The sequence below is a fragment of the Megascapheus bottae genome, chromosome 7, assembly GCF_031878675.1.
Source record: "Megascapheus bottae isolate mThoBot1 chromosome 7, mThoBot2.hap1, whole genome shotgun sequence".
Classification (NCBI taxonomy): Eukaryota; Metazoa; Chordata; class Mammalia; order Rodentia; family Geomyidae; genus Megascapheus; species Megascapheus bottae.
The window spans coordinates 61,801,129-61,827,709 of NC_143515.1; the positions used below are offsets into that span (position 1 = coordinate 61,801,129).

Consider the following 26,581-nt stretch of genomic DNA (forward strand, 5'->3'; position numbering starts at 1 on the left):
TATCACGATGAATAGCTCTTAATAAATCATCATTTACATAGGCACATTTAAAAATCTTCAATAACAGATGCAAATGTAAGCAAATGGCTTAAGTTTCTAATGAACTTGCAAATTAACATTTTTTAAAAATCCCACCTTTTCTTTAAACATTTGTATTCAACCTGTTAATATTTTATCCTACCCTCTCTTTATATACGTGGACATATATATAATACTGTTACATAGAAATATGTATCAGTATAATATACATGAATACAGTCTATAGAAATACATACTGTCAATGTACATATATACTGATATTTACACTGGTATATCTCTTATAAATTTAGCTTATTTATATCTTATGCATCACATTATATATATTAGCAATCAATTTGATATTTTATATATATCATATTATCACATTATAGACATAAATTATAATAACAAAGTATGTATATTAGAAACCATTTTATATACAGAAGACAATATATATCTATTACATATCTCATGCTGACCATATTTATAATATGAGAATAAATCAGGCTTTATTCTCTCCTCTTGCTTTGGTGTTGTTTTAGTTATTAATAAAGAGCTCAATGACATCTCAGTAAAATGAAAAAGAAAGAAAAAGACAGGGATGCGACAAGCAGATGATGGGTATTTAATTTAGGAGAGGTGCTGAAATCCTTATGGCTTGTTTCCAGTTAAACTCAAACAGCTCAGCCAGAGCTGGGCCTGGTGGCTCACGCCTGTAATCCTAGCTACTCAGGAGGCTCTGAGATCTGAGGATCATGGTTCAAAGCCAGCCTGGGAACTAAAGTCTCTGACACTCTCATCTTCAATTAGCCACCAGAAAACCAGAAGTGGTGCTGTGGTCAAGTGTAGAGTGCTAGCATTAAGCTGAAGAGCTCAGAGACAGTGCCCAGGCCCAGAGTTCAAGCCCCACGACAGAAGAGAATGTCTGGTATTAATGTTAATGTCTGGCTCAGCCAGAGGAGAACGTCCCCCTGTTTTCAGTCAAGAAGGTCTGAAACTGGGCATGGCTTTGATAGTAAGGAGGAAGGCCAGGAGATGAGACTTGCTAAAATGATAGGTTGAAATGAATGTAAGAAAATATCTTTTCAAGTCATAACCATTCCAAGGACCAAAGTCAAGCAAAACCTTGGCTAGGATGAGTTGCCTGAACTTGGGAGAAGGAATTATTCTGTGCTCTGAAATCATTATTCTCACAGAGAAAAAGTGTGCTTGGAAGGTGATTTGCTAACCTCCACTCATAATCCCAGTGAATTAACAAAGAGCTGACAGGTGGCATGGAAGTGTGTGGCTTGCAGGGAGAAAATCCACCTAATCCTTTTGCTGTTGGTGTTGGAGGAAAATTACCAAATTCAGACACCAAGGAGAGAGTACAGAGTCTTTTTTTATGTCTACTTTTAAAACTAAAAGTAAAACAAGTCACTTCTCACGTTGACCAAACAAGAGATCTTCTATTGAATGTTCTGAGCCTAAAATTAGCTCTCAATAAAAATGAAAGTCTAAAATACTCTTTAAAAGCATGCTAAAATGTTGCTTTCCTAAGGATCTCACACTAAAAAAGTGGAAGGTCATTCTTACATTTAACTGGGAAACAGAATTATTATTTGAAGAAAAGATGTTTCCAGAAAACATGACTTTAGATAAGCATTTCTTTTAATAAAAAATCACTCTAAAAGCAAAAGTGAGTTAAGTGCAAAAATACAGATCTTTTACATTATTTTTAAATTTCAGTGTTGCACTGAGAGGAGTCTGAGTTACATTTACCATCTTGAAAATGATTTATGTAAGGATTGTAAGACTGAATTTCAAATGTGTCAATGAACCATAGATATTTTTATTTGATTATTATATTTCAATAATGAATGCCTGGGAAGGCACAGGAGACCAACTGGAGGTGTCTAAAGTGATCGTGTCTGCCAATTAAACATCATGCTTATATTATTTTTGCCCTTATTTTTTTCCTGATTCTCACAACTAACCAAGGTTGATCATGACAAACATTGTCCACTGTCATGTTAGACAGTCAGAGTTTTAAGATACTGCATGGATCTATGAGATGGACTAGATGGAATGCTGTCATTGCCTTTTTGGGAATTCTATCAACATCAACAACAATCTAGTACTCTTTTCATGTCTATCATAAGCCAGTAAAAATAGAGTCTAATCTTGCCTTGGTCATAGCATACTTAATAGATACTCCATTTTACTCTTCCATTTTACTCTACATGCCTGAGAAGCTGGCAGCTGCTTGAGAGAACTTGTACCCTTTCAGGGCATCAGGCAGTTATAGGCCAATTAGAAGAATGAAGAACCAACTCACTAATGCTGAGCTCTCATGAAAATTCATAGGGGTTTTGGCAGGCTCTGCTTTGGAAGCCATTGATCTTCACAGCATAAACTCAATCACGAATATAATTCCATATGATCTTATTAAAGGAATTAAGCTGAGTGTTAAATAATTGAGTGAATGAGTCAATCTGTACACAATCCAATTACTGGGAGAGCATGGGCCACCAATCAGAATGAGAGAAGAAGGTCCAACACGGATTTCTGGTCTTTATATGTAAATATCAGACTAAGCATCCATGAGCATGCAGATAAAATGTAATAGCTTTTCTTATAATCCAGGTGGGAATCTAATATTAGCCTGAAGCATAGGAAAATCACTTTGCATATAAATTTTTTCCCCAAGAAATTCAACATGGTTCTGTCCAGGCTTCCTAAAAAAATGTTAAAAAAAAAAAAACATAACATTGCACTCACTATCAAAAAGTAAATTTAAAGTAAGAAATCCAGATGCCCCAACCTGTAAATGTGATTTTGCCAACTCTTGTGCCTGGGAATGTTTGTGAATGTACATCTGAGCACACCTTACCTGTGCCTGGAAGGGGACATTTCTCACAGTGTGGGCCCCAGGCCTTGCCCACACTACAACAGCAGAGCTGCTTGGTGAGGTGAACAGACAGGGGGTGCATACACTGCCTGCTGGAACTGACAAGTCGGTAACAGGGCCCTTTCTCTTCCGAGATCACGGGGAGATCTGCTGCACCAGAGAAATAAAGCATGGCTATACAAGAAACAAAAACCAAACAGATCTTTCGAACAATACTAAAATGTATCCTTAAGTATGAAATTAGAAGCTACACTTCAGACTAAATACCTCTAGAAGAAAGGGACCTCTGTTCTTGGTTTAGTCATTGCCAAGTAAATTTTTTACTCTAATCACCAAAGATCATAACTATGAGTGTTCTTGTCCCCTTAAGGATCCTTCTTCCATTTTAGCAAGCATTAACATGTGGGTAGACTTCATCACATTCACTGAAGGTCTTAGTAGGAAAAAAAATGCTTTTCTTCTTCAACAAGAGGAATTTAGGAATTTCTGCCAGCAGGCCCCTCCTGACAGAGGCTGGACCATCAACTCTGCCTGCCACTTGCCTTGCATATGTTTAACTTGCTACCCTCCAAAATTACATGAGCTAATTTATTGAACTAAATATCACCTCCCTGTTTTAAGGGAGAGGTGTGTGCACACTTACTATAAGACAGTGTTCATTAAAGCAAGTCTGCAGTTGAAATCTCATATATTGTACAGAGAAACATGTACAGATTTCAGGCACTTTGTCCTCTAAAGAATAAGGATAAGTCTAGTGAGCTTATTCTTTCTTGACATCTGGTCTCAGGGGATCTCAGTTTTACAGGCATCTTCTATCTTGTCATCTCCTTAGCTAATTATTCTAAGATCTTCAAGTATTTGGAATAATTTTGATCCTTGCGACCCCCCCCCAAAAAAAAACAGTGCCTCCAGCAGAGGAAAAGCAGAGGCCTAAGTGTAGATGGCTGAAGAGGAGAAGGAAAGGGAGAAAAAAAATAAGATAAAGGCCGGGAGTTTGGCCTAGTGGTAGAGTGCTTGCCTAGCATGCACGAAGACCTGGGTTCAATTCCTCGGTACCAGGTACATAAGAAAAGGCCGGAAGTGGTGCTGTGGCTCAAGTTATAGAGCTCTAGCCTTGAGAAAGAAGGACAGCAGGACTAGCAAAAAGATAAAATAAATTATAAAGATTCAGTGATGTACTTTAACACAGAAGTGGGGGTGCTGGCAGGCCCATTTGAGTGGCTAAGAAAGCCAAGCTACCATGGGCTCAAATCACCACACCAGGAAGGAAAACCCAATGTTAATGAGAAACCAGGAGATCCTAATACTAAAAAAAAAAAAAAAACTAGAACCATGGACTCCAGTACAACTAGGCACAAGCCATATGCTGCCACTAGGATAAAATTTAAATGAAATGAAATTACAAATTCAACACTTCTGCCAGCCTCATGTGGCCAGTGGCTTCTGTATTTCACAGCACAGATGGAAGACATCTCTTCCTCACAGAAAGCTCTCTTGGGTAATGATGACTAGTTTAAAATTCAGGGAATGTTTTCTGCTAAGGGCCAGAGAATAACTATTTTAGTTCAGTGGGCCATAGAGTCTCTTCTGCAACTTCCATTGCACACAAACAGCCTTACACAGTATATGAATAAATGAACATGGCCACGGCCCAAGAAAATTTTATTGACAAAAAACAGACAGTAAGCAGATTTGGTCCATGGGTTGTAGTGAGCCAAAGCTTGATGCAGTACCTTGAATCTGCAAACACAAATCTTGGTTTTTCAACCTGAGGTCTCAGTTACTTAGCTTTATGGAATTTTTTTTAGCTCCCCTAGCTTCTACTTTCCCATGAGAAAAGATGTGAATACTAATATAGATCTCATAAAGAACTTAGAAAAATTAAAAAGCAGTCACAAAGACAAATAGGACTGCCCATAAGGAAAAAAAAAACCCTCATTCATCTTGGGATCTCTGGACATATCTTTCTAACCTCTTGTTTCTGTGAATAAGCTCTACATCTTATTGTTGAGAATACCACACAAGAACCAAGGTCAGAAGCTAGGTGCTCATGGCTCACACCTGTAATCTATGCACTTAGGAGGCTAGGGTCTGAGGATGCTGGTTCAAATCCAGCCCAGGTAGGAAAATCCATGAGATTTGAATTAACAAGCAAAAACCTAGACATGCTGGTATTGCTCAAGTAGTAAAGCATCCACTTTGAGCAAAGAAAGTTTAGGGATAGCACCCAGTTCAAGCCCCAGTTCTAGAACTTAACCAAAACAATAACAACAAAGGTCATGCTGAGATTTCTTTATCAGGGTTCCTTTACTGAACCTACAGCTATATCTTTAACATTACTCACTCTGGAGAATTAAATTCTGAAAGAAATCTGGAGCTTAGAAAGTAGAAAATCTTCTTGCTGAAACCCCAATGGTTATCTGACTTATCTTGAATAATGCTCTGGTAAGACTCCAAATTTTCCACCTTGTCCTCTAAGCTAGGCAGGGTCAGGTGTGGAGAACATTCTCCGGTGTCCTCAGCCACACAACACACACAGATGAGAGGCAGATCATGCCAGAATCCTCCTATCCCTTTTTTTCACCTTCAAAGCCCAGGACAGTGAGGCAAAGGAGAAAAGAGAAGTAGTTGCAACTTCCAACTGGAGCCAGGAATTCAGAGGGGGTTGGCCTGGGTGCATTAAGTACAGAGCAAGCCTCCTGGGGCCCTAGCCATTGCCAAGTGCATTGTTTAGAGGTCTCAGTCAACCATACCTCTTATGGCCTGGATACCTATTGTGTCATGCTGCATAAGCAAATCCAGCCCTCTCCAAGCAGGAAATACAGTTCTATCTCTGGTTTATACCTTTTGAGAATATATATTACATACTGAGCATAACTCATCCATGTGTGTGTAGCCCTGAATCTCCTGCTACTTTCTCAAGATTACGTAGGTTAACCTATCTTTCCAGACTTTTTTTTCTTTTCTTTTCTTTATGGATATTACCTTCTTCCCTGATCCCTTCCCAACTGCCTTCAGACGTCTCAGAGTTTACCAATAATCAGGCTGGATGGCTTTCAATCACACATTCTAAAGGAATTCTGTTCATCGATGTCATACCCTGGTAGTAAATTTAGAGAAAAGAGAAACCCATCTGCTGACTTAGAGCCCATAAAGAGCCCAGGTTCCAACTGGTTCCAGTTTAGAAATGAACAAATGGCTCTTAATACTTATCATTTCATCTCTTGTAGCTAACTGTAAAATCCAATTATTTATTTTTCAAATAAGAATGGATGGTTGTTGAATAAGTTTAAAATTAGTTGGACAATGACAGGGAAAATAAATGCTAAGGAAATGTGCAAGTGTTTCAAAATCCTCACTGGCAGTTTTCTACAATCTCATTAAAACCTGGCTACCTGCCCATAGCTCTAGACATCAGATCTAGTCCATGTTTTAAAAACCAGTCCACAACCAGTTCTCCAAGTTTAATTAATCTGTGACCTTTAATGTAAGCATTTTAAACAGACTTAAGTCAAGTTACTCTAAAAGGGGGTTGAAAAAAGAGAGAAGCATTTACCACAAATTTTATATCCATACTCTACAGTCTTTTATATTCAATTATAAAACTATTTAGGATATTTATTTATGTAGTACAAATATGCCAAAAAATCATCTCTAAATTATCTGGATATTGTCCATCCTATGATTTTTTTGGCTTCAAATTCTCAGTTCCTTTTTTCTCATGTACCTTGTGTGTAAACTTTAAAGTTTAATTTTACCATTTCCTTTTTTTTTTAAAAAAAAAAAGCCCTATAATTAACTGTCTGTCTGCTTCAGGATTAGAGCTGTCTGTAAATCTACATAGGAAAAAAGGACTTACCTGAAAAACTTCCTAATCTGCATTAGGCAGTTTTTAAAGGAAAATATTAATAATTAGTAACAACATTTCAAAAGACTAAACAAATCCACCAGACTGCAAAAAGTGACAATGCTTTGCATTTTACTACATTTGTCTTCGTATCTTCATCATCATTTTTGTTATTAAAGAATTTATTAACATTGATTTTTATATCATATTTCAAATGACATGCTTAACAAATGAATATTCAAGAAGGGAATCTCTATATATAATCACTGGCACTTAGTTTTTAGAACATAATCAAAATTAGACTAAGGGTTTGTATATCATAGATACATATTAATTTATGAAATAAAACATTATGTCTATAGAGTCATAGGTTTTTATGCCTACATAGTTATGTTTATATTTCCAATACCATGTCCATATCATTGGGTATGCAAATATTGAGTCCTCTCTCCTTCATCATCATTTTTATCATCATCACAGCCTGAGGTCAAGTTTAAAACAGGGTCAATAAAGACAAAGCATAGAAGATATCAAAACCACATGAAGCACTGCATAAATGCAATTAGCAGAACAGACACAAATACAGAATTGTTCTCCGTGTTACCCCATCCTTTAAAAGTATGAAACTTTGTAGTGTTTTAGCTACTTTTGTAATAATGACTATGGTTACATGAAAAAAACAGGGTTATCTTGGGTTGGATGTGTGGTTTACATAGTAGAGCATCTGCCTAGCAAGCACAAACCCAGAGTTCAAACCCCAATATAAGGAAGGGAAGGAAAGGAAAGAGGAGGAGATAAGAGGGAAGGAGAAAAAAGAGGAGAGAAGGGAGGGAAGGAAGAAAGAAAAGAAATTTGTGAAGTAATACATGAAGTCCTTTTAGGTGTTTGGTAGCTTGGGAGGACAATGGGGCAGGATATTTGAAATTGGAATGAAGCAGAAAATCTAAAATGCAGAGCCTCAGCAAGTGTTCTCCATACTTTTCCAACTGAGAAAGTAGAGTGAAACCTCATAAAATCAGAGTCCAGTGACTCAGAATTTGGAAAAATTAAAGACAGAAGCAGAGACAAAATTTAATCCACACTAAAGAATGCCTGCATATTTACAAAAGAAAAATCTATTTTTTATCTTCCAGGCACACTTATTGTATTCAAATCATTTCCTTCCTTCCTTCTTTCTTTGCTTCCTTCCTTCCTTCCTTCCTTTTCTTTTGTACTTCCTTCCTTTCCTTTTTTCCTTCTTTCCTTTCTTCCTTTTTCATTTCTCTTCTTCCTCTTTGTGTGTATGTGCGTGTGTGTGTGTGTGTGTGTGTGTGTGTGTGTGTGTGTGTGTGTACACACGTGCATGCATGCATGCATGTTTGCTTGTCCTAGGGCTTGGACTTAGGGCTGAAGTGCTGACCTTGAGGTTTTTTTACCCAACACTAATATTCTGCCACTTGGGCCACAACTCCACTTGCGGCTTTTTGGTGGTTAATTGCAGGTAAGAGGCTCACTGACTTTTTGGCATGGGCTGGCTTCAAACCAAGGTCCTCGATCTCAGCCTCCTGACTAGCTAGGAAACAGGCATGAACAAGTGGCACCCATCCCCCAGCTTGATTTTTAGGTTTTTGTTGTGTTGTTGTTATTGTTATTTATTTTCAATAATTTTGCAATACCAGGGGTTGAACTCAGAGCCTCAGAGCTTGCTTGATTTTCTTAGCTTGTGCTCTACCACTTGAGCCACAGCTCCACTGCTGGGCTTCTTGATAGTTAATTAGAGAGAAGAGTCTCAGGAACTTTCTGCCTAGGCTGGCTTTGAACTGTGATCCTCCAGATTTCCTAAGTAAGTAGGATTAGAGGCATAGAGTACCAGCCTGTGACCTTCTTATCATTTTAACTGACATATTTTCCTGCATAACTGCAACATTCCATTGACAACTGAGTATTTTCCCTCCCTTCTTTCAGATAATCCTCAAATAAAACCAATAAAGAGGAAGGAGGGAGTAAGGAAGGGAGGGAGGGAGGGACAGAGGGAAGGAGGAAGCAAGCAAGAAAGGTAAATATTCATAAGTACTTACGAACACAACTGGAAAAGGTAGCATCTGGCCCAAAGCCTCTCTTGCAGGTGCACCGATAGCTGCCCATCGTGTTCAAACACTCACCATTGGGGCATACACCTTGCAGTTGGCATTCATTAATATCTGTGGGAAGGCAACAACCCTTCAGAAGAGCAGCAAACCACACAGCATACAGTCTACTAACGTTCATTTTCACTACAACAATCTCTTATAGTAAATACAGACATATATGCATACATATCTAGAGACAGAGAGGGTAGGGAAGGAGAACATGGCAGGTGTAAGTGATCAAAACTTACTGAATATTTATTGAGCACTTGTAATTTACATAAACCTTCCTCTACACAACAGGTCCTGTTTTATAAGTAATAAAAAATGATAAAAGACAGAGTATACCTGGGAGTCTCAATGTAGGTAAGACATTATAAAATACAATGGAAAGGTAGAGTTTCATCCTAGACCTTCTGGAAGCTTAGGGGAGCAGTAAACTATGAGAGAAACGTTCAGGGTAAAAAACTCAGTACAGATTGGGCTGGGAGCTTGGCCTAGTGGTAGAGTGCTCGCCTAGTGGGCACAAAGGCCCAGGTTTGATTCCTCAGTGCCATATACATAGAACAACGCTGGAAGTGGTGCTGTGGTAGAGCTCTAGCCTTGAGAAAGTCCAAGGACAGTGCTCAGGAACTGAGTTCAAGCCCCAGGGCTGGAAAAAAAATACAGTACAGGCTAAACAAAAAAGTATAGTTTATCTCTGCAAGAAGAACTGCATACCTTGAAAATGTTCAACTATAAAGTTGTCTGAAGAAATGGAGCACTAGAGGGAGCTAACATCGATCAGCTCTGAGGTAGGACTTTGGGGTGGGGGTAGATTGAATGGATGGCAAGGAGAGGAAGAGATATTTGTGTGTGGACATCCAAGTCTAAGCACAGTGAGTTGCCAGGGGAAGGCGCCCAGGAAACAGTGAGTCAAGCACAAGATGGAAACAAAGGTTCAGGAAGGTGAATAATTAGAAACAGAGCTAGTAAAAGCCAAGCTACATTTGGATCCAATTTGATGTAGTACAGGTAGCTATCTGAACAAAGGAATGGAATGGGAGCCAGGCTCTAAGTTACATGTACCTGCCCAGCATATGACTCAAGAACACATCACAAGTCTCATCGCCAAAGAAGCAGTGGTGACAGAGTGATTGGAAAACTAAGGGCAGAATGGTTCTTCAGAACCAGTAACAAAGCAGAATCCTAGACAGGGTGACACACCACCAAAAGGTAGGAGAGAACTCAGAGATGACTAGAAGGCTTCAGAAGAAAGAAAGAACATCACTGGGCTTGTAGGAGAAAATCTGAGGCAAACAAACAAACAAAAAAAATCAATAACAACAACAACAACAACAAAAATGAAGAATTTGGTGTTGTAGGCCAAGATCACATGGGGATACACGAGAAAAGCTTTCTGAAGTGGCAGAAGGTTCTGAAAGACATTGAATAAAGGAACACTGGCTAGAAATGGAGGATGGGCTGATTTCATATACACAGAGGTCCAGAGGAAATTAAAAGGACACGGGGGAGCAAAGATATATGTGGGGCCTTTGAAAACAAAGTGAGTACAGCCACATGCAGGGAGAAATGAGAAATAAGAGAGAATGGGCTAAATTAACTACTTATATTTGATCCAGTGCAGTATATTTAGCTTAACAGTTAACAGACACTGGCTGTTAATACCGTAATTTGAAATATATTTAGGTTGTTTTTCCGTCATCAATTCTTCTACAATTTACTAATTGCCTTTATTATTATTATTATTATTATTATTGGTCCTTGGCTTGAACTCAGTGTCTGAATGTTGTCCCTTAGCATTTTTGCTAAGCCTGCCCATGCTGGCTTCAAACTATGATCCTCAGATCTCTGTCTCTTGAGTGGCAAGGACTTCTGGCTCCCTGCTTCAAATACTAATTTTCTAAATTAAAATTGAACACAATGGCATTAAAATATCCCTAGCCAAGTCTACACAAAAGAAACAATTATAGCCAGGAACATGGTTCATGCTTGTAATTCCAGCTACTTAGGAGACTGAGATCCAAGGATGACAGTTTGAAGGAAATCCATGCGACTCTAATTAATTGGAGCTATAGCCCAACTGGTAGATAACCTGAAGTGAAAAAAGGTAATGGGAAACTACTGGCTCTGAGTTCAGCCCTAGTACAAAAACAAAATGAATCAATCAACCAACAAATAGCAAACAAAAAAAGACAAGTCCTGAATAAATCACTAATAAGCAATTATTATTATTTAAACATAAATATGTTGTGTTCTAAGAAGGTATAGCTTTCTGTGTGTATCTATTTCATCCAAACCACTCAGTATTTGAGTTAACATAACTGATCACTCTGTCTTCTATGACATGCAGATGATAGAGGAATGCATCTTCACACTATCGGTTCTTCTGCTCCATCTCGGCTGCCACAGGAGGCTGGCTTCTGGATGGATGACACGTGGCAAGATATCTGGTCTAGCGTTCGATCATTTGAATTCTGTGATGCTCACTGATGTGTGGCATGTAATTGAAACTATTTCCCTATAACTCATTCCTCTTAAGAAAACCACCATGAAGGGCCAGGAAGAGGGCCAAGCCCAGTTAGAGCTTACATGATACAAGCAAAGACCTTAGCATGTTCCAAGAGAAACCTCAAGTTTGGGTAACCAGCCAGTTGTGGTCAAAAAGACTGGACAAAGTCTCTGTTCCTCCATTTCCTCTCTCATCCCTACTACAATGAGACTGTTCTCTACTTCTTTCCTTGTTGGCTCATAGTGCTCTTCATATCCCATGACCACCTCTGGGAACCCAGAAGATTCCCTTCTTAGAAGATTTCTAAGACAGCTCCATCAAACCTTGGTGCCAAATCACAGGGGAAATACCTGGTCTATAACCTCTGCCTGGAACCCTCTTCTAATGCCTCCTCTTTGGTTTACCTCAGCACAACCCACAGCCCAGAATATGATGCCATAAAGAAAGGAAAATAGGAATCAGGATGTTTTTTGAACAAATGATAGCATCCAATCAAGCCTCTGTGGATGGACAGGACCTGTAAGATTCTTCTTAGTTCTACACTTCTTATCATAATCACTACTAGCCCCAGCTGCCCCTAGGAATGTGGAAACAGGCCCGCCTTCTTAACACACGTCACAGTGCCCCTAAAACTCTCCCAGTGGCTCACACCTGCAATCCTAGCTATCTAAGAGGCTGAGATCCGAAGATCCTAGTTTAAAGCCAGCTCCTGTAGGTAGGATCATGAGACTCTTATCTCCAATTAACCACCAAAAAGCTGGGAGTGGAGCTGTACTAGTCTTCAGTGTAAAAAGCTAAGAGACAGCACCCAGGTCCTGAGTTCAAGCCCAAAATTGGCACAAAAAAGCCAAGAAATATCTGTGTTCAAGAAGTAATGTTCTTATGCACACATATATGAAAAACTGCAATATTCACTCCTTTGGGATATACATCTAGATGTATAATTTCTAGGTCAGTAGAGAAGACCTAATGTGGTTGTGTCACTTTCCATCCTCAGGATTCATCATCATGTTGGAATACAATTGTCATCTCCTAGAATGCATTGTCGTCTCCCTGTACCTTTCATTTACCCTACTGCAGGGAGTGAGAGCCAACACATTATTCCTATATCTCTTGGCCTATAGACATCACAACTCCTTGTGGTCTTGCCTAGGACACACTGGGATTGTCACAGAGCTGGGGAACATAAAGTGCAAGGATGGATGGATGGATGGATGGATGGATGGACACCAGAGAGTGATGTTCATCATTCTGAAAATGTGAGTGTCCCCTGAGAAAGGATTCTGCTCCCTGGTGCTGACAAAGTCCCCACTGAGACACACGGATTTGCTGAAGGTGGCAATCGTAAGTAGAAAGAGTCATTCTGATGGAGGCAGGAGGATGGATAAGTACAGTCACAGTGCTCCATATACATGAGGCAACATGGAACCAGAGAACTTGAGGAGTGGTGGGGGGAGCAGGAGATAACACTGATCAAGGTGCATGGTAGGGGGAAACTAGGAGGAAGCAAAGAAAGGGGTGATGTTCAAAACCCCCCAGAAAACAAATGCACCCATTGCCTGATTTATAAAATGGCAATGCCTCTATACAACACCTAGCAACAATAACTTTATACGTATATTTTAAGAAGATACATTATATTCATAAACTGACATGTTGAACTGAAACTCCTGAACTACTGAAAGATAATTTTTTTTAAAGAGAAGAAAAAGGACTTCATTTAAAAACATAAGTCTTTCTGAAGCGAGGCTGTGCAGAGCAAGAAGAGGCAGAGGCAGAAGCTGGAGACAGAGTAGAAGGGTTTGGGTTTCCTTGACTCAGTGTATGTATAACTTACAAGTTCAGCTTTGCCAAGCATTCCATTCATGAACTGTTGCTACCTGACACGTACATAGAGATCCTCTTTATTTTTTGCTGTCACCTGCTTTGTTCCTAATTGGTTTGTAAATGGCTGAGTCAGTATCTTGAATGCTAAAAGAAAATTACAACCGAAAAGCTTCTCTATCTCGATCTCAGAAATGAATAATGTAAACTGAGGTTGTCAAGCTCTTTAAGTCCTTTCTAAATAAACTGAAATAAACTAGAGATTCTCTAAGCATAAAACATGATTTAAATGGAACATGTAACAACTTGATGAGAAGATGTTTAAGGAATGCTCTAAAAGAAGATGGAACCAGGCAGAAAGTTCACAATCATAGGAAACATAATGAACATATTGTAAATTAGGATCCTCCTCAGATATCAGTTCTTAAGGCTATTGGTTAAGAACAGCTTTCACAGCACCAAAAGGAAAAGAAAGCCCTCTAATATGATTATAAAATTCATAACTTCCTAATTAACTTCCAGTTGCAAAATAGAATACAGTTACTGCAGTCTCACATTTTATTGGGTCAATAATACATACTTTAATATTGGTTTAAAAAAAAAACAAATAGCTTGGGCCGGGAGTTTGGTCTAGTGGTAGAGTGCTTGCCTAGCATGCATGAAGGCCCGGGTTTGATTCCTCGATACCACATGCATAGAAAAAGCTGGAACTGGTGCTGAGGCTCAAGTGGTAGAACTCTAGCCTTGAGAAAGTCCAAGGACAGTGCTCAGGCCCTGAGCTCAAGCTCAAGACTGGCAAAAAAAAAAAAAAGAAAGAAAGAAAAAAAGAAAAGAATAGCTAAATAACTGAATAAATTCAATGGTTCCCTCTACAGAGAATACTGAATTTCCCTGGAAAACTGCAGCTCTATTCTTGGCAGAAATAGCAGGACCACCTTACAAAACTGTGTACTAGAGAAAAGAACAAAGGCTGAAATATAGGCTAAAGAACTAACTTCCAGACAACCTCTTTCTATCCCAGGGACTGCCTCAGGCTCACAAGACGCCAACCTTCCTCCTCCTCCTCCTCCTCCTCTTTCTCCCCTTTCTCCTCTTTGTAGATCCTGGGGCTTGAACTCTGGGCCTGGGCTCTGTCCTTGAACTTCTTTTGCTCAAGGCTAATGCTCTACCGCTTGATCCACTGGGCCACTTCTGACTTTTCTGAGTAGTTTATTGGCGATAAGAGTCCCAAGGAAGTTCCTTTAGAACACAAGTCCTTGAGCTAAAGTCACTGTACTCTCTCTCACTCTCTCTCTCTCTCTCTCTCTCTCTCTCTCTCTCTCTCTCTCTCTCTCTCTCTCTCTCTCTCTCTCACACACACACACACACACACACACAAACACAGAACAAACAAAAATGTTCTTTGTGATTGTTGTTCTTAATTACTATGTCAAGTTATTTCTTTTCTCTTTTTTTCTTCATAATTAATTAATTGTTACCTAGTATATTGTATATCCGTTTATTAGTTTATTTGAAATAGGGAAGGGAACGGGGATAACAAGATGATTGGAAGAGGGTGGGAGAGGGAAAGGGGAACAAAAACATGAGAAGGGGTATCAAGGTTGGAGAAGTCATGATGAATGTAACCCCTCTACACATTATCCTGACAATAAAATAGAATTTTTAAAAATCTGTTCTTAAAAGCCTAAAATGGCAGAACAACTTATTTCATGGTAATCTGTAACCATTCTGGATGATCACCAGCACAACAATAGTCATTATCTTTTTAGAGAGACACTTTTGCCCAATATCATATTTTTCAAAAGGATTCAGAAGGTAAGGAATCTTGTGGGAGAAAGAATCCACTCATGGCCAGCCATGGTGGCTCACATCTGTAATCCTAGTTACTCAGGAGGCTGAGATCTGAGGGTCAAGGTTCAAAGCCAGCCCAGGCATTAAAGTCCAAAAGACTCTTATCTCCAATTAACCACTAGAAAACCAGAAGTGGTGCTGTGGGCCTAGGGATAGGGTGGTAGCCTTGAGCTGAAGAGCTCAGGAACAGCACCCAGGCTCAGAGTTCAAGTCCCACAACCAACAAAAAAAAAGAAAGAAAGAAAGAAAAGAAAAACAAATTCCACTCATACCTAGCTCTTGATCTAACTAGGATATTAAAATTTGTTATATGAAACAATTCACTGAAATTTTCTTGACCTCAGTTTCCTCTCCATGTAATATGAAGAGGCTAAAGCAGATAACTCCCAAGGGTACTTGAAGATTAAATATTCTCCCAAACAATCTGCTAGTTTCCAGGGTTGCAAATGTTAAGAATAAATCAAGTAAGGCACTTAATACATTCTATAAACAGTGTAAGTGCCCTTATGGGGAATAAATATATTTGTATGCTTCTATCCTCCTCCAGGAAAGTATGCACATTTAACAAAGTGAGTAATAATTTACTGTCTTCTCAGTGACACAAGTTCATACAGGAAGTGGGGTGTGGTCATAATTAAGAGGCAAATAGGCACAAAGTGGCAACAGAAAAGGGCTTCCTTCCCTTCCCTTCCCTTCCCTTCCCTTCCCTTCCCTTCCCTTCCCTTCCCTTCCCTTCCCTTCCCTTCTCTTCCCTTCTCTTCCTTCCTTCTTACTTTCCTTTTTCCTTTCTTTCTCCCTTCCTTTCTTCCTTTCTTGGTTCTTGGGCCGGACCTCAGGGCCTAGACTCTCATTTCTGAGCTTCTTTTGTTCAAGGCTCATGCTCTACCACAGCTCCACTTTTGGCTTTTTTCAGTAGTTTATTGAGATAAGGATTTCATGGGTTTTTCTGCCAGACCTGACGTGGAACCATGATCCTCATATTTCAGCCTTCTGAGTAGCTAGGATTATAGGCGTGAGCCACAGCACATGGCCAGAATGGGATTTTCATACTGTGGAAGCCAGAGGAGATCCAGCTGCATTATGTTCAGCTCTGCTGATGGACACACATACTTTTGAAGGAATCCATTCTACTCTGTTACAAGGCTTCCTTGCAAGTGATCTCTTAATAGAGCCAACCTTCCTTTGATTACATGTATGTAAGGTATGTTGAACCCATTTACTCCCTCTGTTCTTCTTCCAACTCTCCTTTTCCACCCTCCCACTTCTCCATGACTTTCCCCTCTTTACCAAGCCATGACAACCTTTTGTCCAACAGAATCTTCATAGGCATTCTAGATACAGCACCCTATCATATAAAATTCCCATAGGCACTGAATTAATCACCCATTTGAACACACCACCTGTGGGAAACATGACAAATCTCTTCCGTTTAAAGAGAGACCTGGGTTTTCCCATCAGTTTAGATGACTAACAAGTCAACAATCTGATGAGACAACTCATATAGTTTGTTTTGAGAACATGTTTATAGTGCATACCTTATATAAAGTCCCAGTAATAAATCTTGGCCTGAGCACTGTCCCTGAGTCCCTTTGTGCTCAAGGCTAGCACTCTACCACTTGAGCCACAGCACCACTTCCAGCTTTTTTCTGTGTATGTGGTACTGAGGAATCTAACCCAGAGTTTCATGCATGCTAGGCAATCACTCTGTCACTAAACTAAATTCACAGGCCCCCCAGTAATGAATCTTGATATATCATTCTGACTATTTAAATGCAGATGCCAACTTAAACAGGCATTTCAAAAATTACTTTAGGATATAAATGAAAAAATATTCTAGAATAATTTTCACCACCAGTATTCTTGTACAATAAAGCACACTTTGCACAGGCTTCTGCTAAAGGAAAGACCCTTCAGCTACATCTGTTTGGGGAAACTACATGTTTTGTATACATAGCACATAAAAGACCCAAGAAGTCTTCTGGCAAGGACCCCAGGTTCTCTGGGTGTTTTTTACACATCTGGCTGTGGAACTGCTTTTCACACACAATTCATTAGCATCCCTCTGAGCCAGTGGGCTGTGGCGTTTGTCTTGAGAAATGCTGCCCTCTAGGACTGGGGCTCAACACTATGTACAAAGATGTGCTTCCAGTTGTTTTTATCTACAACTCCCAATCCATAACTGTCCTGAACTCTCCAAGGGACAATCTGCCACAGGTATGAATTTAGTCACTGGACTTGCTGGAAGGAGTCCAGCTATGGGCACAGCACCCTTCCCTTTCACATCCGAAAGATCAGAGAACAGTCTGTACTCATTTTGTGATTCACAGATGCTATCCAGGGAAGGTGCTTGTAATACAAGCTTCTCCTGTTGGTCCTCAACTTCTACTGACATGCCATTAATTTCTCCTTCAAATAGTCACAGTAACCCAAATCCATCATGGATTCTCCTCATCACTCAGTCAACAGTCAACTTCTTGAGTTTATAGTCCCAGAGATTCAGGTCAAAGAGCTGCTGGAAAATACAATGTGATAATGACTCAATTCATCGCTGTCTTTCTGGAGGAAACACAAATAAAGTCAACAGATATTTCCTTTTGAATCAAATCCCAGTGATTTGTACATAGCAAAAGGAAGTAAGTTTCTAAAATTCACAAGAATTGGTACCCCTATTGATTTGCAAATGCTGAAATAGGATGCTAACGTGTAGGTCAAAAATTGTTGACATTCTTACTGAAAACCCTGTGTGGGTTTAAATTTGAAACTACAGCAGTATTTTTAAGAGAATGCTCAGGTCAGTAACATAACACTTCAGATTAGAAAAATCTCTGCCAGTTTCCTTTAGGTCACTGACTATTGTAAAAAAATTATTCATCATTATATTAAGTATGCTATAGAGTCTTATATTAAATTCCTCACTACAGCCAGACATTATGATAATCCTTTGACAGATGAGACACAAAATAAAATATTAGGGTCTGGAAATGTGGTTTAGTGGTAAAGTGTTTACCTAGCATGCATCAAGCCCTGAGTTCGATTCCTCGGTAACCTATCAACAGAAAAAGCCAGAAGTGGTGTTGTGGCTCAAGTGGTAGTGTGTTACCCTTGAGAAAAAGAATTTCAGGGACAGTTTCCAGACCCTGAGTTCAAGGCCCAGGACTGAAGAGAGAGAAAGGCAGGTGGGGGAAAGAATATTAAATGTTTTAAAGTTATAAATTTTCAGGTCTGGGTGACTCTAGTCTTAGTGCATAGCTATTAATTCTCCACCACGATTTCCCAAATACAAAGCAAGATCCAAATACAGTGGAGTCTGTTTCATTTTTATGCTCACATTACTGCCATAACTATTCTCTATTTCCTTCTAGAAGTAAATAGAAGAATTGCCTATGTACTTGAACTGAAGGGAGCCTTCCTTAGAAACAAATTGATTACTGTGGAACAATGCTGCATAAGCACAAAAGTTGGGAAAGAACATGAAGAAGGGAAATTGAGACATTTTTGAATGAACATATTGATATAGTTAGGCATTATGGTGCACATCCATAATCCCTGCTAAATCTCCTTGAGAGACAGAGGTAGGAAGATCACAGTTGGAAGCCAGCTAAGGCAAAAGTTAATTGAGACCTTACCTAAAAAACCCCAAAACACCCCACTAAACTAAAAGCAAAAGGGCTAAAGGTATGGCTCAACTGATAGAGTATTTAGCAGGCTGGAGGCCTTGGGTTCAACCCCCAGCAATGCCAAAAACATAAGCAAACAAACAAACAGCAACAAGACCTCACCGGATATTGTCAGCTCACTCATCAGAATTCTGGACACTACAATGTCATTAGCCAAAGACTGTTAGTGAAGGAAGGAAGCCAGACACTAAAAAAATTCACTGAATTAAAAAATTCAGAAAATGAGGGGCCGGGAGTTTGGCCTAGAGGTTAAAGTGCTTGCCTAGCATGCATGAAGACCCGGGTTCGATTCCTTGGCACCACATACATAGAAAAAAGCCGGAAGTGGTGCTGAGGCTCAAGTGGTAGAGCTCTAGCCTTGAGAAAGTCCAAGGACAGTGCTCAGGCCCTGAGCTCAAGCCCAGGACTGGCAAAAAAAACCACAAAAAACAAAAAAATTCAGAAAATGAATACATCCAATCTGTGGTTTTATAAGGTAGGGTCAGGCTTACTTCTGGAAAAAGTGGGAGAAAATAAAGGTTAGTAAGGGAAAAGCAGAGAGTCCTGAAATGCAAGTAATGTTCCACTTGCCGAGCTATGGATAACTGTACAGATGTGTCTACTTTATAATAACAAAGCTATAAAATCCTCCAAATATTATACAGCTTGTGTACTGTACAACATTTCTAATACAATCACCTAATTATAATCTGTATACTATACAACATTTATAATATAATCTAATTCAAAAATTGCTGTTTTCAGTATTACTGTTAAAATACAACCCCCAAGTTTACATGCAAAGTGTTTTCCCCATCATACAAACACAGGCCCTTCATTTCCATTTTTGTAAACAAAACTCACTTATCCTTACTAAATCAGTATGAATCATCAAAGTGTAATAGACTAACGAGTAGACTGATTGCTAAGATGTGTCCCTTCCCAGCTCCATCCATTCCTGCCCTATGTCGTGTGACTTGGTAGCTCCACCAAGGGAGCCATCTTTCCTGGCCCTGTGCCTCTGGACTTGCCTTATGACTTGCCCCTCAGTCACCAATACATAGCGGAAATGACCCTTGGCAATTCCTAGCCTGGTTCTGAAAAGCTTGCTGTGCTTCCAGCTCTTCCTCTTAGAACCTTGCTGCCACCACCAAGCTATCTGTCCAGAGAATATGAGGCCTTGGCAGAGAGCTGAGTTACCCCATCCTGGACCACCCAGCTGGACGGCGGATGGTTGGCTAAGTCTTGTCAAAGTCATCTACACCTGGTCCAGCTCAGCAAAATCACTACCTTCCTTCTCCCTACCTTGAGCACCAGCCAATGTGTGATTGCATTAAGGGGAAGGGTGCAGAATCCCAAGGAATTCCACCCTCGTTGAGAAGTCTCTAGGACTCCTTGTTAAAGATCTCAGGATAAAACAGGGGAAATGCAATGGCTTGTAAATTATGACAGAGAAATCATTTTAACAACAAGACAGACACATAAAAGAAGCCAATTTGCCATAAAAAATAAGCAACAAAGTCTAGAGAACTCCATGATTTCCAAAGCAAACAACTGAACTAGGCCAAGTAAACCTAGACAGGAATGTATCCAATAGCATTGCACACCACTCTGCTGCTCACTGAGCTCTAAGTTATGATTTCCCCACTGGTTAGAAGATGTGGTGGCTAGACACAGTGGCTCACATCTGTCATATCCCAGTTTCTCATTTCAAGCAGAGATCTGACAAAAAAGAAAAAGAAAGAAAGAAAAAGAAGACTGGGTAGTTGATGACTTGGAAGTGCAAGTGATAGCTGCTACTCAGAAGGCTGAGATCTGAGGATCCCATTTCAAAGCCAGCCGGGGCAGGAAATTTCATGAGTCTCTCATTTCCAATTTAACCACCAAAAAGCTAGAAAGAGAGAGTTCATGTCTCTAGGTCAGCCAGGAAATAAAACAATTAGTGAGAACCCCATCTTGGCCTACTAGCCAAGTGCAAGAATGCTCGTCTATGATCTCGATAGTTTGTGACCCCCATGTGGGCAAAAGGCTGGAAAAATAACCAAAGCTAAAAGCAAATCAAATGGTCCAAATGATAAAGAATGTGCTTAGGAAGCATACAACCCTGAGTTCAAACCCCAAGCAAAACAAAACAAAAATAATAGTTGAGGTGGTGATGTCAAGGGAGATAAAAAGCACATGCTGAAAATACATTCATAAAGGACGTAATACTATGCAAATGTGAACAGCCAAGAGGAGCTTGTGCTTAAATGCCATTCTTCTGTCTTGTGATCTCCCAGTATTTCATTTCCTTGTGAAACTCATATTTATTAGCATAAAAGAAAGCCAGAACTTAACTCATAAAGTTGGGTCCCAAGCTATTGATTTCAATGATATTGCTAAATAAGCATTTTGCAAAAGCTAGCAAAATATGTAAGCTGACACATGAAAGAGTCTATAATGAGAGGGGGGAATTGCAAACTTTCTGATATTAAAAAAGAGGGAAATGACCAAGTTTGTTTCTTGCAAGTAATACCATTTAAAAAGTCTGATGAGCCAGTCACTCGTGGTTCACACCTGTAACCCCAGCTACTCAGGAGCTGAGATTTAAGGATTGCAATTCAAAGTCAATTAAACTTCCAGAAAACCAGAAGCTGAACTGTGGCTCCAAGTGGTAGAGCCCTAGCCTGTAGTGAAAAACTCACAGTGCCCAGTCCCTGAGTTCAAGCCCCACAACCAACCAGAAAGAGAAGGGAAAAAAAGTCCAATGAACAGAGACCATGACAATCTACTCTAGATAGGAAAATCCTGGGGTACAAGTACAAATTTCCATAGAATTTGGTACACAGGAGGATGAATATATATTTGCAATTCAAGATTATGATGGTCAGTGAAAGATTCTCACAGTTGTGTGATGGGGGACATAGCTCAGTGGTAAAGCACATGCTTGACAGGCATTGTTTACCACACACACATACATCAATGATTTGCACAGGAAGACTCTCCAGATAAGAATAATTTTAGCAAGAATGATGCTAAGTTAGTCCATCCAGATTCTTCATCCTGGATGTATGGCCAGGTGCTTTGTCTTCCCCCCCCCCCCACACACACACCTAGGCGATGTTTGAGTGCCTGACCTGCCTTCAACGAAAACACCCTCTGGGTCAATACAACCAACAATCTCCCCAAGCCCTAAAGCTTCTTCTTAGTCATTATCATGGGCAAAAATGTTGCATGAGGGGCTGGGAGTTTGGCCTAGTGGTTAAAGTGCTTGCCTAGCATGCATGAAGACCCGGGTTCGATTCCTCGGTACCACATACATAGAAAAAAGCTGGAAGTAGTGCTGAGGCTCAAGTGGTAAAGCTCTAGCCTTGAGAAAGTCCAAGGACAGTGCTCAGGCCCTGAGCTCAAGCCGAGGACTGGCAAAAAAAAAAATGTTGCATGAAAAACTACAGCGAAAGGACTGAAGGTACAGCTTGAGTAGCAGGATATTTAGCTAGAAGATAAAAGGCTCTGAGTCCAATCTCCGGTACAGCCACACACATACACACTCACTCACTCATAGAATAACAACAGTGTTTTAGCAATATCAAATACTTCATAAATTTATATGTCAACCTAATACACAGGCCATGATAATCTTTGTATGAATTTGATTTTTCCACATGGACTGAGCTTTGCTGTTATAGAACAATGAGTAATGTTTCTTTAACACTGTGGTAAGATCGATAATGTTTTGCTTAATATGCAGAAGAGAACCTGTAAATTATTGCAAAAAATTAATACAAATAATGTCTGCAATTAATCGTAGAAGTTTCTTTACCTCGCAGTACCAAACCATTTCACCACACTGATGGATGTGAGGCCAGCACTATGCTAAAAAGCCACATTCCTGTCTCTGGCTGAGCAGATTTTCAGGGACTCATTTGTACCTTTTTGTGTCTATGCTGGTACTGGGATTCAAACTCAGAGCCTGGGAACTGTCCCTTAGCTTTTTCATTCCAGGCTGGAGCTCTACCACTTGAACTTCTCTCTTTCTAGCTTTTTGGTATTTAAATTGGAAATGAAAGACTCATGACATTTCCTGTCCAGGCTAGTTTTGAAATGGGATCCTCAGATCTCAGCCTCCTGACTAGCTAGTATTACAGGTGTGAGCTACCAGCACCTGGCTCTTTCCAGTCTTCTTAGAACACTGGTCTCTACTGGCTACCATACAGGAGTTCATGCTCATTACTTTGTGTAACCATGAAGAGCTCTGAAATGCAAGCAACAATGCAGGCAAGCTCTTCCTAAACCAAAGTCCCATGGGATGCTTACTTTAATAGCATAGTAGTAAAGTCTGCAGGGTTTCATTTAATTCACACATAAGCTCCTGAAAAAAAAAGTGTATTATTTTTTCTTATGTCCAAATGAAATACATTTTTTTAGGGAACTTTCTGCCTAAAAGGAACCCTGCAGTGAATGAGTATCATGCTGCCCTGATGTAGGCATTTCATAGATTTATTCTTATTCGTAATGACTTGTCTGCTGGTGAAAATGGGGTATTTAAGTCTCCCACTATTATTGTGATGGGTTCCATCAAAGCAAAACAACCAGCAAAATAACAAGGATGGCCCGAGTGTGAAGAGCATTTTCTTATTTCCTTCTAGAGTTCATCTGGAGTCAGCAATAATTCAGCAAGCATGGAGAAGAGGGCAAGGCAAATGGCAGCCTGCTGGTCCGAGCAGCTTAACTTCGCTCCATTGTAGGGGCTGGAACAATGTCTTCTTCATTGCTCATCATATACCATATGTCTGAAGCATCTGTCTGTAGCTCAAATGGCCTCTATCAACTGATTCTATGGAATATTGCAACATTTAAAAAGCTGAAGACTGTCTGTGAAAGATTACTATTCCTATGTGTGAAAATGGAACAATGGAAATTCGTGGAGATTGGCTTGGGAAGATGAAAGAACATGAGGGAGAGTGATGGAGGGGGTGAGTGTGATTCGAGGTACATTATATGTGTATATGGACATGCCAAAAGAAAAGCCACTTGTATGTCTAATTAATACTAATAAGATTGGTAAACATAGTACAGATTTTAAAGGTGTTGCTAACTTCTTGTATTTTAATATTACCCACTATATACACATAAAATGTAGAAAGCACAAATATAGCAATACTTAATATCCATAAAGTTATGAAGCTGAAAAGCGACCTTATCTCGAGACATTTAGATATTTGCTTTATTTGTGCTAGTGCTGGGGCTCGAACTAAGGGGCTTATACTATAACTCAGGTTTGTTTTTTTCCTCCTAGCCAGTGCTCCACCCCACCACGCCTGGCTTTTTACTGATGAATTGGAGATGGAATTCCATAAACTTTTCTGCCCAGACTGGCTTTGAACCATGATTTTTCTGATCTTAGCCTTTTGAGAAGTCAGTATTACAGGTGTGAACCCCTAGTATCCTGCTACAAATCCTGTTTTTAAACTTTGATTCACATGTAACTTTTTAAGAATGTACTTACATCATGGTGAATGATGGTGAAAACACAGAAGGCTTGACCTCTCAACAAGAGGTAGCAAGGGGAGAAGTTCCTACCATTATTCCCATGCTGAACTGATTCGTGTAATGCTAGCTTATACCAACCCCTCCATACTAGGATCAAATGACAGGTGACGAATGCCACTCTAGATGCACCAACAAATATGACCGTGCTATCTGTTACAGTGAGTGAAACAAATCATAGCAATTCTACATCATGAGGACAGAGAGGCATGCTTCCCAGTCCAAGTGTGTCTGGGCAATACATCATTCCTTTGAAAAGGTAATTACACCATTGAGTGGGAGGGAACAAAACCTAACTTTAAGGGCAATTACCTAAAAGCTTCTCAAATTAACTTTGTGCACAGTTGGTCCTTTGTTTTGGAGCCCTGATTAGTAGGAGTTGCTTCAGGACATGAGTTCACTTCATTGAAGGAAATAATGTAATCTTAGCTATGAATCACTTTAACTTTAAATGGGCTTTGTAAACTGAGAAGAGGGTAGGCTGTAAGAACAATGGAACGCACCAGTAATTAGACATTTAACAGGGTCCTTTCCAAATTTTCTAAGGGTTAGTTAGCACCATCACAAAGATTCTAGATCCAAGAAAAGAAGAGGGGACAGGCATGTAAGGTGAGGTCCTATTTCATTCCACCAACCACAAAGGCATAACGTGAAATCCTTCTCTCAATGGCAACTTTAATAGACGGTGCTGAATGAAATCATATTCTTTTATGAGTCAAACTTGTCTGTAGTGTAATAGAGCAGTGCCTTCCTGAGGCACCACAAAATAGAATTTTCTCGGATACTTCAACTCCGGATCCTTGCCAAAAGTATATCACTGCTTTGCAAATGGACCCCTGAGACCATCAAAAGCCAGGATTTGATGTAACTGGCTGACCATCCTGGAATCGATGGAGACGGAGACATTTGCTAGGCTCAGCATGAATAAAACTAAGGATCACTCAGCTGTTCCATCAGAAGAAAGGAGAAAAGCCCAAAGCTTGTTCTTGTGTGTCCATTCTGGGGCTTGAACTCAGGACCTGTATGCTGTCATTTAGCTTCATTTTTGCTCAAAGCTAGTACTTTACCACTTCATTCACAGCCCCACTTGTAGCCTTTTGGTAATTAATTGGAGTTAACAGTCTGATGGACTTTTCTGATGGGGCTGGCTTCGAATTTTGATTCCTAGGCCTCAGTGTCCTATATAACTGGGATTACAGGAGTGAGCCACTGACACATGACTTAGCATCTTTTATTTTTTAGTACACTTTTCCAATTATTGATAAGAAATTTTGCTAGGGAGGGTTTACTCTCACATTTGTCTCTATATATCACCATGCTCAGCTTTCATCTCTACTGTAAAGTGGTATTTTTATTTACAGATTTTATGAACCTTAAGTCAGCCCACAAAAAAAATGATATAGAAAAAAAAACCTGGTACCAGTTTTTTTTACACTGGCACCAGGTTTTGAACTCGGGCTTTATATTCCTGCATGGCTTGCTTGCTCATGGCTGGTCCTTTACCAGTGAAGTGATATTTTTAGTCTATTATTTTGCAGTTAATTCAAGAGAGAGCCTCATATATGTCTTGTGTGGTCTGGTTTTGAATCTAAGTAAGTAGAACTAGAGGCATCTTTTCTTTAATTAAACAGATCCAATTATTGTTTTAACTTCTAGCTCTCACAAGCAGCATACTTCTATTCCAATTAGTTCATATGAGCATTTGTAGCACTTTACAAGTAAGTATAAATTGACAAAGGTGCAGATACTTATGGGGCTGAGGAGAATAACCCCACAGATGCTCTTAGTGGAACCTGTCTGACCAATAGAAAGTCAATTACTCTTCTGTGTCTCAGCGTCTAGTTGGGACTAACTTTGCCCAAGCCTCATCAGGTCATGTAAAGATGAAATGAAGTGCACAGCACACATAAAAACACATAATAGGTGAGCATTCCATGCAGTCAGTGTCAGCTCTCTCTTTTACAGGAGAACAAAATGGTTTACGATGTAAGTTCTGCCTTCAGTCTATCTCTGGTCCTAACCACTTCTATGTGATAAAAGACACAATCTCTTTAGAGTCACAGTTTCTCCATCTACAAAATGGGATTAATAGTGTCTGCTTCTCAGTGTTCATTCAAGACTAATGAAGACTACCTAATAATAAGTTTACCAGTTAAGTATTTGGCATATAAGAAAACTTAGTTATTAGAACTATTTACTTTAATTCTTAAGGTAATTATGTATTTATTACATCTCAAGTTTTTAAATGCTATGCTTTTTTGACAGCTTATAATGAATCAATGAAAATACCTAAGTTTTACTTTTAAGACTTGATCAATTAAAATAAATCAGTAAGTCTTTTTGTTATTG

General features: G+C 39.6%; 1 protein-coding gene across 11 annotated transcripts in view; it reads right to left on the reverse strand.

The window, feature by feature from the left end:
• Ltbp1 (latent transforming growth factor beta binding protein 1) overlaps positions 1–26,581 on the reverse strand; it is a 367,263-nt gene that overhangs the window by 119,732 nt on the left and 220,950 nt on the right. For 10 of the 11 annotated variants that reach the window (XM_090337170.1, XM_090337167.1, XM_090337168.1 and 7 more), the window contains 2 exons: positions 8,813–8,935; positions 2,891–3,058 (listed from right to left, as the gene is read on the reverse strand). In XM_090337170.1, the coding sequence (XP_090193296.1) occupies positions 2,891–3,058; positions 8,813–8,935 (291 nt within the window). The remainder of the gene's footprint in view (positions 1–2,890; positions 3,059–8,812; positions 8,936–26,581) is intronic. The other variant, XM_090337166.1, reaches the window with a different exon arrangement.